Below are 19,818 nucleotides of genomic sequence, written 5' to 3'. Positions count from 1 at the left end.
GCTTCCGATCTGGTAGAGGGACAATGGATATGATTTTCACAGCATGGCAGATGCAGGAGAAGTGCTATGAGCAGAATATGGATCTTGTCCAGGTATTCATTGATTTAACTAAGGCCTTTGATACTGTAAATAGGGCCTTTCTATGGAAAATACTTGGCAAACTTGGATGTCCGGATCACTTTGTATCTATAATTAAATCATTTCATGATGGGATGGAGGCTTGGGTCAATGATGGTGGTGCCATGGCGGGACCCATTCCTGTAGAGAATGGTGTCAAGCAGGATGACATCCTTGCCCCAACTCTCTTTTCTTTGTACTTTGCTGATGCTTTTACTCATGCTTTTGCTTAGGTTAGCTCTCTGGGAATATATGTCAGATATCGATCTTCTGGCCGCCTCTTTAATCTTCGCCGATTTGCTGCCAATTCAAAGGTTTCCCAGTCTATTATTCGTGACCTCCTTTATGCAGATGACTGTGACTTAGTCACTCATACAGTGGATGACATGCAAATACTCATGAATTGCATTTCTGCTTCTTGCAGGGCATTTGAACTCAGCATTAGCCTGGACAAGACTGTTGTAATGTTCCAGCCTGCACCAGGAAATCCATATATAGAACCAGCTATCTTGGTTGAAGGAACAATTCTGAAGGTAGTAGACAAGTTTGTCTACCTGGGCAGCACACTCAGCCGTTCTTGCTCCCTGGATGAGGAAATATCCTTCAGGTTGTAGAGAGCAACTAATTCCTTCCGGTCTCTTCAGTCTCGTGTCTGGTCCCAACATGGCATCGCAAGGAGAACAGAAGTTGCTGTGTACCCTGCTTGTGTACTGACATCGCTTCTCTACTCATGTGAGACATGGACTCTGTACAAACGTCAGGTAAGAGTCCTTGAACGTTTTCATCAGAGATGTCTCAGACATATTCTCAATGTTGGCTGGACCTCAAAAATTCCAGACACACAGACCCTGAGGACAGCTGATATCTTGGGTATCGAGGCGATGGTGCACAAGCACCGGTTGCGTTGGACTGGACACCTCTATGGAGAACTTGTGAATGGAAGGAGACTCCGGTAGAAACCAAGTCTGCGATTTAAGGACTGTGTCAAGTCCTCGTTAAAGGCCTGTGATATGCAGGACACTGACTGGGAGAACAATGCCTGTCATCGCCACAGATGGAGGAAGCAGGTTAAGGAGGGGATCGACACTATTGAGAGAGCACGTATCCAGCATGAAGAACTTAAGCGAGCTGCGCGAAAGCGCACGGCTCGTATAGTGAATGGGGAAAGCTTGGTCTGCAATATTTGCAGTCGTGTATGCTTGTCAAGAGCAGGGCTCATTAGTCACCAACGGAGCCGCAAATGCAAAATATAAGTTAGTCGTAGAGCGCACAATGTTCCTGGAGGTCGGCAATGGTCTTCCTCGGTCACGAGTGGACGGCCATCATGTATGTATGTATGTATGTATGTATGTATGTAGGTAGGTAGGTAGGTAGGTAGGTAGGTAGGTAGGTATCTTTTATTCTTTTTCTCTGTTTCAGTCATTAGACTTTGGCCATGCTAGAGCACCACCTTGAAGAACTTTTAGTCAAACAAATCGACTCATGTACTCTTTTAAAGCCAGGTATTTATTCGATCTGTCGTTTTGGCCGAACCGATAAGATACGGAGACGTGACCAACCAGCACCAGTTGTCAAGCGGTGACGGGGGAACAAACACAGAAAAAAAGATAAAATACGTACAGTGCTCATTTCTTTTTATCAAAAACATTAAAAGTTTCGATAAAAGAATTCTTATAGCTATGATGAATGAATTACTATGTTTAATGATACTGAAAATATCAAAAATGAGGCTGACTAATTTAATGTGCTAATAATTTTAACGAATTAAATATTCTTTTCTACTCTAGGTACAAGGCCGGAAATTTTTGGTACTATATTTATCGACCCCGAAAGGATGAAAGGCAAAGTCGACCTCGGCGGAATTTGAACTCAGAACGTAGAGGCAGACGAAATACCTATTTCTTTACTACCCACAAGGGGATAAACACAGAGGGGACAAACAAGGACAGACAAACGGATTAAGTCGATCATATCGACCCCAGAGCGTTTCTGGTAATTATTTAATCAACCCCGAAAAGATGAAAGGCAAAGTCGACCTCGGCGGAATTTGAACTGAGAACGTAGCGGCAGACGAAATACCGTTAAGCATTTCGCCCGACGTGCTAACCATTCTGCCAGCTCTCACCGCCCTGTATATTAAATATTATAACATTGATATGATACTTATTGTATACCTACTTTTGCACTCTCCTATGTGTGTGTGTGTGTGTGTGTGTGTGTGTGTGTGTGTGTGTGTGTGTGCGACGGCTTTCTTTATGTTTCGTCTATCACATCCACGGACAAGGCTTTGGTCAGCCCAAGGCTATAGAAGACACTTGCCCAAGGTGCCACGCATGTATGTATATATATTTTTGTATAGCTATAGATATGTTTGTGGAGGCGCAATGGCCCAGTGGTTAGGGCAGCGGACTCGCGGTCATAGGATCGCGGTTTCAATTCCCAGAACGGGCGTTGTGTGTGTTTATTGAGCGAAAACACCTAAAGCTCCACGAGGCTCCGGCAGGGGATGGTGGTGATCCCTGCTGTACTCTTTCACCACAACTTTCTCTTACTTCCTGTTTCTGTTGTACCTGTATTTCAAAGGACCTGTATTTCTCTGTGTCACGCTGAATATCCCCGAGAACTACGTTAAGGGTACACGTGTCTGTGGAGTGCTCAGCCACTTACACATTAATTTCACGAGCAGGCTGTTCCGTTGATTCGGATCAACCGGAACCCTCATCGTCGTAACCGACGGAGTGCTAGGGAAGAGAAGTGCTTTCACAATAGGTATGTATGTATGTATGTATGTATGTATGTGTGTATATAGGTATGTATAGCAATAGATTATATATATATATATATATATATGGAGGCACATGGCCTAGTGGTAGAGCAGCGGACTCGTGGATTCGAATCTCAAAGCGGGCGATGTGTCTGTTTATGAGCGAAACACTGGCAGAAGGTAATGCGAACTTCTGCTGACTCTTTCGCCACAACTTTCTCTCACTCTTTCCTCCTGCATCTTGCAGCTCACCTGCGTCGGACCGGCGTCCCGTCCAGGTGGGGAAACCTATACACCAAGGAAACCGACCCTATGATCCAGGCGTGGTTCGAGAAGGAACAAACAATATAATATATATATATATATATATATAATATATAATATATATATATATATATATATATATATATTAGAAATATTGAATTTTTAAATGTCTCAACGAGACATGAGCGGTGGTGGAGCGATAGACTGGTTGTATAAAGTCAACATAACGTGACAGTCCCGTAGAAGGGATTACACCACCGCTATATAGCCCTAGGAAGCATCGACGCTTCCTGTCGGCTTTGACACATTTTCTGCGTCCTTAGCCCAACCTGAAACAAGTTAAAGGATAAAAGAATATATATACATGTGTGTGTGTGTGTGTGTACGTACGTATGGATGTATGTTTGCATTCATGTATGTTTAGTGGAACCAGAAATCAATTGAAACTACTCAACGAATGAGTTGTACATTGTATGTAATGCTATAATAATACGATAGTGATTTAGTGTGAACAGACAAACATCCTCCGTTCCCAATACATAAATATGCCAGAGGATGCGAAAAGTACAGTATTGATCAATATTAATTAATAAATAGGTCGAATTGCTGCTAACTTTTCTTTATTGATTTATAGCGAAAATGATGCTGTCAACCGATGGAGATGGTGGGGACAAACACGGATACAAAAACAAAAAACACAAAAAATGTACATATAAATGTATTCGACAGGCTTCTTTCAGTTTCCGTCTACCAAATCCACTCACAAGGCATTGGTCGGCCCGGGGCAATAGCAGAAGACACTTGCCCAAGATGTCACGCAGTGGGACTGAACCCGGAACCATGTGGTTGGTTAGCAAGCTACTTACCACACAGCCACTCCTGCGCCTATATGTATAAAAAACATGAATAGGTCGACATTGGTGACACTGACAGACCCTGTTCTATAACTTAACTGCGGTTACATATTTAGCCTAGTGTGAACCAATTTATGGCTCTAACATATGAATACACGGAAATACGATTTGTAGTCTTTCTTTATTCAAATTAGTACGAATATTCATGCGTCTTTTAGAAATATTATAGTAATGCGTATAGCCGTACTCCCGGGTCGTGTATTTTTAAATAATAATAATAATATCCCATTATATGTACTACCAGAAAGACCGCCCTCCAGTTTTCCCCATTTTTATATATATATACAATAATCCTCGACTATTTCAGGTGCTACGTTCCAAAAAACCCGCGGTAGGTGAAAATCTGCGAAGTAGAAAATGTACTGTATTGTATATATTTTTATTATTTTTATATTTTTTATCAATACCACACACTCGTCTGCCGAGTTACGTTTTCCATACAGCAGGTGCGATTCTTTTGTTTACTCATCTTCAGTACACCAGGTATTTTCTTTTAGCATATTTTAATTCATGTGTTATACTGTGCAGTATTGTGTTGTATTTTTATTTATAAGATTTATTAATTTTTAGGCGAGAACATGTTTATTTTACCATAGAAATAATCAAATCTAAAAAAAGTATAAATACCTATCGGCCACAGGAACCCACGATATACTGAGGAGTTTGAGATATAAATTTACATATATTTACATAAATCAGCGATGTATTGAGGACGCGATAGGTGACGAGTGATGGGACGAGTGATTACTATACATAAAGATTTAAATAAATAAACAAATATATATATATATGTATATATATAAAACTTAGATAAAACTTAGATATGTTTCGACCAAGGATTGGTCCAGGCCATGTCTAACTTAACAGCACCACCTGATAGGATTATTCGAATCCTGTTTAAGTCAAGTTTTGTTTAAGTAGTGAGTAATATATATATATATATACACGCACAGACACACACACACACACACACACACACACATATATATATATATATATATATATATATATATATATATATATATATATATATATATATCTATATATATATATATATACAAACATTTATTCGTGTAAGTATGCATTTATGTATGTAAACAGAGCTCAGATAAAATTGCGTTTAACGGTGTAATGTAACACGGTAAGCAGTCGAGTTGACTTACCACCGAAATTCCGACTTCGACAGCGAATAAAACAAAAAATGATGTTGGAATTGCTGAGAAGTGTGCACGAGGAAGAGAGGATGAACAGGCAAAATTTAGAGGATGGAATTTTATATTAAAACGTAATTCCTGTGTTGTTTACTACAGAGTAACAAACAGACATGCACACACGTGCAGTTAGATAGATAGAGAGATAGATAGACAGAGAGACAGATAGACAGAGAGACAGATAGACAGAGAGACAGATAGATAGATAGACAGACAGATAGATAGATAGATAGATAGATAGACAGACAGACAGACAGACAGACAGACAGACAGACAGACAGACAGATAGATAGATAGATAGATATAGATAGATAGATAGATAGATAGATAGATAGATAGATAGATAGATAGATAGATTGAGAAATAGTCAGATAGATAGATAGATAGATAGATAGATAGATAGATAGATAGATAGATAGATAGATAGATAGATAGATAGATAGATAGATAGATAGATATGTTTCTTTATTAGCCACACAGGGCTGCACACAGATAGAACAAATTACAAGGTAGAGCTTTTCTTTTGAAGGTTTAAAAAAAAAAGAAAAAAGGAAGGGGGAGTTTCGATCAAAAGGGATCGTAAAAGGAGAGAAAGAGGACAAAAAAAAGGGGGGTTAAAAAAAGGGGGAGTGGAAAAAAAAATTGATCAATAGGGATCGTTATCACAGAAACGTCAATATGAAGTGTAAAGGGGAGGACAGGTGAGGTTTACCCGTGGAAAGAAAAGCCTACGGAAAAGACCACGGTAACCTCGGTCAATGGAGTCACATGTTATATTTCTTTTTTTTTTTTTGCGAATAAGCAACTCTCTGTTTTCAATTTCTGGGTTCATAGGATCATGCTCAAGGTGGCTTCGTCATTCATACGTGCCATTCTTGCTACATTCACCCATAGATAGATAGATAGATAGATAGATAGATAGATAGATAGATAGATAGATAGATAGATAGATAGATAGATAGATAGATAGATAGATAGATAGATAGATAGTCAGGTAGGTAGATAGATGTGTAACGAGCGGGCCTGCGTGTTGATATTTGTTTCCCACAAAGACAAGCCACACCACAAAATAGATCTGATATAATTTACATCACTTTTGGAAATGCGATCTCTGTTAATTCCTTCGACTAAATCATTCGCAGAAGTAACCCAGTATGGTTGCGTAGGACAGCTTAAAAAAACAAAAGTATTAAAAATACCCACCCACCCACACGTACCCACCCATACATACACACTTACTGTTGGCTCGCTTACTGTTGGCTTCTATGGTGTGTCTTAATATGCATATATGTATGCATATATACACGTGCGCACATATACACAGATATGTGTGTGTGTGCGCGCGCGCACGCCGTGTCTGTGTGTAGAAATGTACAAATATATATATACATATACGTATATATATAATATATATATATATATATATATATATATATATATATATATATATATATATAATATATATATATATATATAATATATAAATATATATATATATATATATATAAATTTAATATACAATTATTCATAATTGTAGTGTCCTACGCTGATGAGAAAAGAAGTTGGGTAAGGTAGAATTATCTAATTCTGATGCTTTCCTAAAACTTGATTTCGAAACGTACGTCCGTAGGTGACTTAAAATTGTATGATAGATTGCCGTCATTTCATTCTCTCTTACCTGTCTGTGTTTGCCTTTCAAATGGTGTGTTTTTACTGAGATCTCCCTTTTAGTAGAAAGAATAGCTATAACTCTTTGACTGCTATTTCTAAATTCGGTGTGTGGTGAGGCAATTCGTTGCTAAACCCTTAATTGCTTAGTATATATATATATATATATATTATATATATATATATATATATATATATATATATATATATATATATATATGTATATATATATGTATGCGTGTGTTTGTGTGTCTGTGTTTGTCCCCCTGGCATTGCTGGTGTGTTTAGGTCCCCGTCACTTAGCGGTTCGGCAAAAAGAGACCGATAGAATAAGTACTAAAAGGTGGTGCTCCAGCATGGCCGCAGTCAAATGACTGAAACAAGTAAAAGAGTAAAAGAGTATATATATATATATATATATGTATATATATATATATATATATATATATATATATATATATATATATATATATATATATATATATATATATTATATATATATATATACACGTATATATATATCCTTAAATCCTTAAAAATGTTTCAGCCCGAAGGCTGCGGCCATGCTGGGGCACCACCGCTGAATGAGCTACACTAATATGTGAATCCACCTCTGATACGTGGCACTTGGTCAACAAGGGAGTTTGATGCCGCTGCCCGCATCTGTGTCTCCTGTCGTGAGGTAGGTTCATCTGGGACCCCCACACCCACACATTCCGACGCGTGTGTGCGTGTGTGTGTATGTATGTGTGTGTGTGTGCGCGCGAGTGTGTGTGTATGTATGTTTATATAAAAGCCATTTCGCGTATATTCTTATTTATAAGCGAGAAGAATAAACGCTAAAATAGAAAAGGAAAAACGAACGGCGGCAGAGGGAAGAACGGAATGGCAAAAGAAACGGGAATCATCGAAACCGACAGAAATTCACATCAATAACAGATAATAATAAAAGAAAACACTAACCTCTCCATTTCCTAAAATTTTCTACATTCGTTACGTTTACTTTTCTGAGGCCAAGATTGTGGTATCGAGGCAATAGTATTCTCAAAAAGTAGCACTAGTAAGCTCTCCGTCTACCAATATCTGCCACTCTCGCCTTCTCTCTTCCTCTCTTCTTCTTGCTTTTCGCTCCAATACTCTTACGCCTCTACTCTCTATCTCACTCTCTCTCTTTCTCTCACTCTCTCTCTCTCTCACTCTTTCTCTCTCACTCTTTCTCTCTCTCTCTCTCTCTCTCTCTCTCTCTTTCTTTCTTTCTTTCTCTCTCTCTCTCTGTCTTTCTCCTCTTTCATTAAGAGTTCTCTTCTGCGTTCATTGGTGGATAGAATGATCGAATGGAGAATTATCGATTATGAATTACATGCATGCTGATATTTCGGGCAGTTCCTTTTTTTTTTTTTTTTTCTTCAACTTGTTTCAGTAATATCACTGCGGCCATGCTGGGGCACCGCAAACATATATTTTATATGGTACGTGTTTATATTTTTTTCACTGTTCTCGGTTCTGTTAACGGCGAGGCGTTCAGGAGAGTCTACTAGCATTGATGTACCAAGATTTAAAATATTGTCCAGATAAATCTTGCTGCAGAAGACTAATCAAATTTACGATAACAAACGTATTTGAAGAGTCCGAAACCTACGTACCAGATTATCCGATTCTGGGTTCTTCATTTATCTAATGTTCTTCCTGGAGATAAGACGAATTTTTTTTTTTTTTTTTGCTCCCCTCACACGTGTTGGCCAGTATATACACAGTGAAGCTTTACTATAGCGTCGTAAATTTATGGACTGCTATTTCCAGTAAACGTTGGTGCTTTGCTGTACCACTACTCTCTCTCTCTTTCTCTCTCTATCTCTCTCTCTCTCTATATATATATATATATACATATATACGAAAGAAGGTTTGAAAATGCAATTTTAAAAGATGTTTATTTACTTTACCGGTTTCACTCTTTGGAAAAAGATTATCAAAAGTAACATGTAAAAGTTTGGTTGCGTTAATTATTGGTTGTTACAAAATGCTACATTACATATATACAGTTTTTAGTAACAAGGACATGTTAAGGACATAAACAAGTTTAACAAGTTCCTTAAAATATTGGGCACAAAAGATTACAACATAAATTTACATTCTCAAGAAAATGTTAAAGATAGTTTCCAGAAGGAATTATTAAAAAGTTCAGTGGGATATTGGTATTGTATCTGTATATTCAAACACGCACAGAATATTGGTTGACACAGAGTACTACAATATATATATATATATTCTTTGGTGACAAGAGCATGTTAAGAACTTTAAAAAGTTTAACAAGTTCATTGAAATATTGGGCACAAAAGATTACAACAAATATATACATTCTCAAGATAATTTCCAGGAGGAATTATTAAAAAGTTCAGTGGAATATTTGTATACACGCACAGAATATTATGAGTTCATATACTTCTCCGTACACAGCCCTCACTAATGTCCCGTACATGGTACAAATTGGCTTTGGCAACGTTTGAACGTTGATTAATCTTTAGCACACTGTAAGTGCATCAGGTGAGCGGCATGGGAACATTTCTAGAGAAAAGGCAGTGTGCTAAAGGTTAAAAGCAAAGAGAAACGAATCTCGAAAGTTCTTTTTTTTTCCATACTGGACTCTCAATGTTCAAATGTCTACAAAGCGGTAAATTTTTTTCATATTTCAACCTCGATAAACAGAAGTTGCAGAGGAAGAATAGAGCTACACAAAAAATAAGCATGATACACTATGATGAAAATATTTTCTGTGTTAACTCAAACAACATGTGAATGAAACGAGTGATTTTACCTGATAACACGATACAATAGTTACCGCTTCTACCTTGGAATTTTTTTTTTATCTAAATGTCAAGAAGTCACGTAAAGACACAGATAGAATATTCACAATTATCTGTAAGAAAAAAATTCACTTTTTTAATTTTGACCAAGTTAAAAATTATTGAAATGAGTTGAAAAATAATGTGGGAACAAAATTGCTTTTGAAATAATTTGCTGCAATGAAACACAAACTGTACCCCGATTTTGAATCTGAGTTTGTTGAAAGTTATAACATTTTATTATTATTATTTTGAAATTGTATTTTTATGAAGCGTTTGTTTTTTGAGATGGTAACGTCCACACAGGTGGAACTGAAGGTGCAGTTTTAGGAGAGAACATCTATGAAAGCCCTATTCTTTGTTTGCATATTTATTCTTATACGTTACGGCAGAACCGAACCCAAAACAAGTTAATCTTGTGGGTCACAAGAGAACAACTCCCTTTTGCGACAACAATATATTCATAACACACTCGGCTCATTGGCGCAAGGGTTTGGGCACATCGGGTAAATCTGACCACAAATGCAATGGTAATTAGCATGGGCATTGCAGACAATGTGGGCAATGGTCAGCGACCGCCTTCTTCGATCAGGAATGGACAGCCTTCATCATCATCATACATACATACATACATACATACATACTTACATACATACATTCATACATACATACATACATACATACTTACATATATGCCTATATACGAAACTGCATTTTCTTTGACATTTCTAAAGAAATTCTAAAATATCTCAACTCACGCACCTTAAATTTCTAATCAAAAGAAACTTGGCAAAAGAGACCGATAGAATAAGTAGTGGGCTTACAAAGAATAAGTTCTTTTGATAATTTGATAATGATGATGATGATGATTATGATGATGATGATGATGATGATGGTAGTCGTTTAATGGCTTAAAATAACAATCGACCTTTTGTTTGGAAAAACAATTTTTTGTAAAGTCAGGTTCAAAGTCAGCAGGTGTGAAACACTATTCAACAATTACAAAATAAGTTACACACCTAACCATTACTCACACACACACACACACCTAACCATTACACACACACACACACACACACATCCAGCTAATACCTTGTTACTAATGTCTAGAGCTCTGCCCAGGAGCTTCACATTCCGCGTTCGAATTCCACCAATGTCAGCTTTGACTTTTATGCTTTTAGGGTCGATTAAATAAGGACCAGTTGAATATGGAGATCGATATAAAACCAAAGAAAACCTCATCGAAGTTGCTTCTATGTTTCTTATCAAATGTCCGTACTGTAATTGTTTTCAGAACCTTTTTAACAAGCTGCAACCATATATATACAGGGTCTCCCAAAAATATGTATACACACTTTAAATAATTGTAAATTTGGGGTTTATTATAATTCGAATAATTTTCAACATGTAAAAGAATTTACAAATATCATTCTATTGTCTTGTTATCGCATGTTCTCAAACTGATGTCCGTTCTGCTCCAGACACTGCTGACAACGCGAAGCGATGGAATGGCACACGTCATGGAACAATTCCCTTGGGATATTCGTACATTCATGTTCAATGGTTGCCCTCAATTGAACGACTGTTGCAGGTTTCTGTGCGTAGATTTGTCCTTTAGGTATCCCCATAAAAAGAAGTCTAGTGGTGTGAGGTCTGGTGAACGTGGAGGGTATTCGACAAACCTCTCCGTCCAATCCACCTGTTTGGCAAGATCCCATCAAGAAAGGATCTAACATCGCGATGGTAGTGTGGAGGTGCCCCATCTCTGGAAATAAAACTCTTCCTGTTCAAAGTCTTGTTCAAAGCCTGTTCAATGTGTATACATTTTTGGGGACACCCTGTATATATATATATATTATATATATATATATATATATATATATATATATATATATATATATATATATATATATATATATATTTGAGTAGTTGAATGAATTATCTTATTAAGGATAATTAGAAAGATAACCGATACCTGGGTAGCAAATTCACATCAGAAAGAACACGGTTGAAGCTACGTCCCTAGGGCATAGACTACGTGTCTTCGTGCGGAAATTGTATGTTTATTTTAAAATTATAAGTATATGAAAGAATGGAGTTGAACGACTAGTTAACAAATATCCTTTATTCTCGACATATGTTTCGAAGGCTGCATATTCCTAATTCCGAAGGAATAAGGAGTACATTATGCAGATTTCTCATCAGGAAAATCAAGGAACTTATGTCGACATCAAAATGCACAAAAAACTTTTAGCTGACCGCTCTCACCTCGCCCGATTCTTTCTCCCTTTCGCTATCTACTTTCCTTTCTCTACAGTAAACATAATCAAACACACAGACACAGACCTCTCACCTCACAGCTGTCAGTTTTCTGACATCTACCCATCCACAAACACAATCACGCATTCAGACACACACATACACACATTAAGACAGTTATATACAGTCACACACATAGGCACTCATTCATAAAAGAAATCATTTAAACCCACCATTCTTTTGACCTGCAGTCTCTCACCTTACTATTCTTATGCCTCCCTCCTCCTACTTCGTTTGAACCCTTGAACCTTTAGAACCTTCTAGATTCTTCTACATTCAGCCACTCTGACGTCACTCCTTATAAAGAGACACTCATAATCGCCATGGGCTCCTTGAGAGCGGTCAGCTAAAAGTTTTTTGTGCGTTTTGATGTCGACATAAGTTCCTTGATTTTCCTGATGAGAAATCTGCATAATGTACTCCTTATTCCTTCGGAATTAGGAATATGCAGCCTTCGAAACATATGTCGAGAATAATGGTTAGATGTATGTCGACTTGAGACTTATTGAAAAGCTTCATGATAAACAACATATTTTGTCTTCGCGTTCGGGGGTCATCACCACCACTAGTACCACCACCATCGCCACCACAACTGCCATACACACACCATTCAGACTTCTGACACCACCACCATCAACACCTTTGACTCCACCGCCTTCCCCACCACCACCATCACCACTGTCTTTCATATCCCTTACTTTTACCATCATGCTTGGAACGTAGGAAAAAACACAGGTTTAAAAATGTTTCAAACATTCACATTTTTAGCTTAAATAGAAAACTTACAACTTTTTCTATTGATCCACTTAACTCGTTGATTTTTCTTTTTTATTAAATTCGTAGCTTGTACAACTTGTCACTTAGGCATTTACTTATGAAAATTAAATGCGCTAAATTATTATTGGTATAAAAGAGAATTCATTATCTGAATATGGAAGGCGGACGATTCGGTTAAGTGCCCGTAATGAATCTCTTTTTCTATTGTTTTCAAAATGATTTTCACATTAGCGGAGCAACTGAACACTATAACGGTACATACTATTACAGCCTGGTCACACTTGACAGAAGTTTTGATAGGAATTTCTACTGACATTCTTTGTCTGTACGTATGCATGGATGGATGTATGGATGGATGTGTGGTGTGTGTGTGTGTGTGTGTGTGTGTGGTGTGTGGCGTGTGTCTTATCTTTAATTTTTTTTTATTTGTTCCAGTTTATTAGACTGCGGCCATACAAGGACATCGCTTCGAAAGGTTTTAGCCGAACAATGCAACCCTAGTAATTACTTTTCTTCTTAAATCCCTTGCTAATCCTATCCCTCCTTTTTGCCGAACCGCTAGTTTACGCGGATATAAACAAACCGGTGCCGGTTGTCAAGTGGTGTGGGGTGGAACAAAGCACAGGCACATAGGCACACAATCTCGTATATATATGTATATATATATATATATCATGTAATGCCTTATTTTGACAGCTGTTTCAAGAGGCCAAACTTATATAATAACCATATTCATAGATGATATGTTCATGATGTCATAGGTATGCAGCCACTAGTAAGTCCAGGTGAAATTGTTAAGAAAGTCAGACCTACTTTTCCAAAAGTAGAGTGATAAATGTGAGTTGTTTAGTAGTGCTTACAAATATAAAGACTTAAAGAGAAGAGATAGGAATAGGGGTAGAAAGAAGAGGACGGCTATAGTGAGAGAGAGAGGAATAGCTAAAAGGCAAATATATATACACAGATATATATATATGTATATGTATATAATATATATATCTATATATTATATATAGATATATATATATTATATATATATATATATATATAGATATAATATATATAATATATATATATTATATATATTATATATACAATTTCTCGACAATTCCAAGATCACGCAGTTTGAGACATATCATTCCATGATCAACTTTGTTGAAAGCCTTTGCAAAGTCGTGATATATGACATCCACATTTCAGTGGTTGAGCAGCTATTTCAACACTCAGTCATAGTGTTGTAAGAGCTGAGTCAGGTAGCTTCTTCCTGGTCGGAATCCATGCTGGGTGTCAGTCAGCAAGTCATTTACCACAAGGAAGGTGATTAGTTTTCTTCTGACTATTCATTCCATGACTTTGCTGATAGGTGAGGTTAGAGAGATAGGTCTGTAGTTTTTGGCCACTGTTCTGCTACGTCCTTTATGAAATGGGCATATTTTACCCGTCTTCAGCTTGCTTGGAAACTCTGAGAACCTAATTTATGTAATAACCTGCTCGGGTTGCGGACACAACTATATTGGAAAGACGAGTATGACCTTGAAACGTCTTAATATGCACGTATAACCAACTTTCATCTTTTTACATATATCAATTCACGATTACATCACTGTTCATAAATCCCCTCACTAAGCAAGTTTTTCGAAACCCTTTGTGTGTGTGTGTGTGTGTGTGTGTGTGTGTGTGTGTGCACGTGTGTGTGTCTCCCCTTGCCGAAAGGTGAACCCCTTGCCCACAACAATAACAATAATAACGATAACCAATTACTTCTTTTTCAAACATATATGTATATACAAATATATATAAATACAAATATACATATTTGTATTTATGTGCTATCTGAGTGTATTCCACTGATGAAAGCAGAGGATCTCTTATGCAAAGCCAGAAATCCGGGATCTGGAATTATCCAGTAACTTTTTGCCAGTTCATTTTGTCTCTTTGTCTTCTCTCCTGGTGTTGTATGAACATTTAATGTTGTTTTAGAGTCAAGCTTTTTACTGCTATTTCAAGCATGATGGTATCTCTTAAATACCCTACATTATAATTACGAGGGGCGTTCAATAAGTAATGCCCCTGACCCACTTCCCATAGCAGTAGAGCAACGAAACTTGGCACAGTTATTAGTCTTTTTCTACATAGGAACCACCCAGGGTTACGCATTTCTCCCATCGTTTGATGCAGCGCTGGAGACCGTTTTTGTAGAAGACCCCAGCTTGGTCCCCCAACCACGACGTGACTTTAGAAATCAAGGCTGCATCAGCTGTGAAATGCTTTCCTTTCAAAAACAACTTCATGGCTGGAAAGAGGTCAAAATCAGAGGGTGCGAGGTCAGGAGCGTAGGGGGGATGGGGAGGAGTTCATAGCAGCACGCCTGTGCTTCTGATCTGGCGACACGCGAGTTGTGGACCGGAGCGTTGTCCTGCAGGAGGTGGATGCCTTTGCTGATCTTGCCCCACCTCTTGATTTTGATAGCTTCTCTAATTTCCTCAAAAGTGAAGCATAATAGGCTCCTGTAATTGTGGACCCCCTTTGCCAGGAAATCTGTCATCACTACTCCGTCCTGGTCCAGAAGACTGTGAGCATGACCTTGCCAGCGGAGGGCGGCACCCTTGCCTTCTTTGGAGGAGGTGAGTCATGGTGCTTTCACTGCATTGACTGGGCTTTGGTCTCTGAATCCTAGTGATGGACCCAGGTTTCATCCTGTGTAATCAGTCTTTTGAAAAATTTTGACTCATCTTCTTGGCACATCTCCAAATTCATCCTCGAGCACTCGACGCGTTCTTGCTTCTGGAAAGGTGTGAGCAACCTGGGGATCCATCTGGCAGACACCTTTTGCATATGCAAATGGTCATGAATGATAGTTTCCACAGACCCGGTACTAATCTTGACCTCATGGGCTATTTGGCAAATAGTTATGCACCGATCTTCCAAAATGGCAGCCTCAACTTGACGGACAGATGCCTCATCAATGGCAGAAGAGGGGCGACCAGATCTGGGAGCTGTTTCCACAGAGTTCCGACCATGTTTGAATTCACGATGCCAGCGTTTTACAAGGTCATATGATGGGGCATCATCACCATAAGTTACTTTCATTTCATCAAAAGTCTCCTGTGGTGTGCGTCCTTTCAAATACAAAAACCAGATCACTGCTCGACACTCAACAGGCTCCATTTCACACTTGTAAATCAGAAACCACAATTAGCTCAGAACTGTAATTTGCCACTTAATCTATAGAGATATAAATAATTGCACATGCAAAATTTCAGCTAGATCAAACAACTGCAAGTGGGTCAGAGGCATTACTTATTGAACGTCCCTGGTATATATATATATATATATATATATATATATATATACTAGCAAACGCACCCGCTTTCTGTTTTCGACTCTGTAATTTATTATGATGGTGCACTCCTTTGGACGGCTGAAATCAAATTATCCCGCAGTTAGACAAGCGTAAAATGTATAATTACTCTTTTCGTTAGCCGTTTATTATATGGTATTAAGCAACCTAGGTCATAGAGTTTTTTTAACCCAAATTTGGCAGTTAATATTAAATGAAAGTCCATGAAATTTTTTTAAGCCTAGTACTTATTTTATCGGTCCCATATGTCGAACCACTAGTTTACAGAGACGTAAACACTTCGACACAGGTTGTCAAGCGCGATAGTGCACAAACAGAGGCACACACACACACACGGCGGGCTTCTTTCAGTTTCCGTCTACCAAATCTACTCACAAGGCTTCGGTCGGCCCGAGGCTATAGTAGAAGACACTTGCCCAAGGTGTCACATAGTGGGACTGAACCCGGAACCATGTGGCTGGTAAGCAAGCTACTTACCACACAGGCACTCCTCTTATATATAAGAAATAATAAAGATTCTGTTGAAATAGGTACTTAAGTTGAAGTACCAAGTCACTCTGGTATTATCCGCACAGATCGAAATAAGGTGAATAAAATAAGTAATAGAATTTCAAGCAGTAATGCAGTGCGACCATTTAATTGAACAATATAATCATTACTTCAACGCTATCTTCAGGGGCACAAATATGAAATTTAACATTTCCTATTTAATAATAGCTATTAATGCTCACTGACCGTCAAATGTTCAATATAATAATACATACATATATATATATATATATATATATATATATATATAGAGAGAGAGAGAGAGAGAGAGAGAGAGAGAAAGAGAGAGACAGACAGAGAGAGACAGACAGACAGACAGACAAACAGAGATATTCAGATGAATTAGGTACTTAAGTTGAGGCACCAGAATTTAGTACGGTATTATCCAAACAATTTCAAAATAAGGTCATTAAAATCAAAATAAGCAACAAGGATATCCAGAGGTAATACAGTACGATCGTTTCACGCAACTCCATTTAATTTAACAATGCGACCATTACATCAATTTAAATGCAGAGCAATCCTCAGCTGCATAAAGACATAGAATTTAATTAAATTAAGACAGATGGATACATTAGTATAATTTTGCCTAAAATCTCCAAGAAGTTAAGGAGATAGACAAAGAACATTGTTTCCCTTCCTTCCACTTAGAAGCTACTAAGGTATCAGGAAGAAAGACTTGTTACAGATTTTGCTTGTCACTTTTATATGGGGTCAGTTTTAATTTATAGACTTGTTTTATCAAATCTTTGTATATCTAATGCCAAGAGATCAAGGGGCAGTGTCTGTTAGGGGTAGGGCTGAGGGAGTCGACAGAAATCATAGTGGGTATAGTCATAAAAAAACTATCATGACATCTTAAGTCATCTTAAATCAAGATGTTCGCTAACATCTTGATATAAGTTTTCCTTTACCAAATCTCATGATATTGCTTCTAATAAATCAAATACCTTAACCCTAATCATTCTATAAGTAGCCCAAATAACAGGAACCCACACACTAATACCACTAACACCAACCACACACCAGGCATCACCACAAACTACACCAACAAGAAGATAATTATGGGTAACTCCAATAGAAACCACACCAATATGAACAACGCCAAGGCCCATACACAAACCACGAACAACAACAAAAATAACCGCAACACTAATACCGACAAACTGATACTAAATAAGATTAACAATATTAACAGAACTAATAACACAAAGTACGTAAACAAGTCCCAAAATAACAGCACTTACAAAACTAATAGTATAAACCTATACATCGGTATCAATAAAACTATAGTCACCTAACGAACTAATACGAACCCTATTAATAGCAAAAAACTAGGCCCTTGAACCCACATGAACCCTACGATAATAACACGAATAGGACAGACAAAAGCAACACGAAAGTGAAACATAACTATGGATATAACCAAGATACATACAACCATAACTTCACACAAATTACAAACAAGGAGGGAAGCTTCTATACTAGGAAAAGCAACACAAAAAATAAACAAAATAGCGATAATACCTGGCTTGTACACCATGCACCTCAAATCAAATATAGTTCACTCATTAATGAAAATCATAGACAAACACCTAAACGTTAATAATTAATATGCAGATTTAATTAGGAATAAAATCAGAATAGGCCACAGTCTGACTAATAACTTAGCCACAATAATAGCCTCAATGAATAATTAAAAAACTCGACAAATTCTATGAAACTAGAACAATAAAAGTAATGACTAACCAACCAATAGAACTTAGCTCCCCCACTAACGCAGTGCCTCCTGCTAACTTAGGTACAGACCTGAATAATAATTGGCCCCCACAATACAATACGGACGAAAATATATCTAATTATTTATGCGGCTGTAGGGATAGAACAACGTGCCATTTCTCAAGTAGATGCAAGGCAAATAACGTTTACCAATGTGACGTTTACCAATATAAACAAATTGAATGCACACGTGCGAACAAAATGTGCTTAATCAAACTAGGAACCCAACACCTAAATAATACTCATCCCGCCCTAATAATCCAACGAAACTTACCAGTCTTACCACAAGCAAACCTCTACCCAGCGATTTTACCAGCACAAGGACAAAATTTCATGTAAGACTTACTACCTTTGTTTATATTACCATCACATGTGTATCAATTATTTTCGCATCCAAATCGATGCATCGATCTATATTCACATTCTGAAGAGATTTACTTAAACCAGTAAATTGAAACGATCTTAAATGCTACTTTCAACTCTGCTTCCTCCTTCTTTGTTACCTAATTAAATTAAAGGCATACCAGCGAAAACCACGAGTTTCACCTTGTTACTGCATCTATTTTCCTCTCATATATATATATAATATATATATATATATATATATATATTAATATATATATATCAATATTTATAATCTGAAATGAGAAAGTTGTTTGTTTGTCTGGGTTGGCATTGGAACGGGTTAAAGGGCATTAGATCCCGTCAGATTCGCTCCAAAATTTACAGGGACATGTAAAATGAGGTGAGGATATGAGTGGGCTAGGTTATCTCAAAAGTTGCGGTTACTAGGGCAAAAAAAACCCACACTTTGACAAGTCTTTTTTCGTTACTCTCATTCTCTTATCTGCCTGTCTTCCTCCGTCTCTCTCTTTCCTCCTTTCCCTTCACGTTCTCTCTATAACGACGTGTGACAGATCAACCATCTTTCCCCCGCCACCTTCGCCAGCGCTGTCACTCTAATTATCGCCACCACCACCACACAATCATGAGAACAAATATTTGTTCTCATGATTGTGTGGTGGTGGTGGTGGTGGTGGTGGTGGTGGCGATAATTATTGAGTTAATTTATATATGTGTGTGTGTTCTATATATAAATATGTATTATATAAGTATATATACAAAGTGTATATGTCGGATTATTAATATATATATATATATCTATATATATATATATATATGTAATTTGTATACATTTGTATATATAATGCATACACACACACACATATATGTACATATATATATTTAATCCTTT

General features: G+C 37.4%; 1 protein-coding gene across 1 annotated transcript in view; it reads right to left on the bottom strand.

The window, feature by feature from the left end:
• The window catches only part of LOC115222734, a 21,462-nt gene extending 13,424 nt beyond the window's left edge, over window positions 1-8,038 (bottom strand). The window contains exon 1 of the mRNA XM_029793034.2: window positions 7,902-8,038. Within this exon, the coding sequence (XP_029648894.2) occupies window positions 7,902-7,909 (8 nt within the window). The 5' untranslated portion in view covers window positions 7,910-8,038. The remainder of the gene's footprint in view (window positions 1-7,901) is intronic.
• Window positions 8,039-19,818: the final 11,780 nt, after the last annotated feature.

The sequence above is a fragment of the Octopus sinensis genome, linkage group LG21 (assembly GCF_006345805.1).
Source record: "Octopus sinensis linkage group LG21, ASM634580v1, whole genome shotgun sequence".
Taxonomy (NCBI): Eukaryota; Metazoa; Mollusca; class Cephalopoda; order Octopoda; family Octopodidae; genus Octopus; species Octopus sinensis.
Note: the sequence above shows the minus strand (reverse complement) of the source record. Positions and strands in the feature narration are given on the sequence as shown.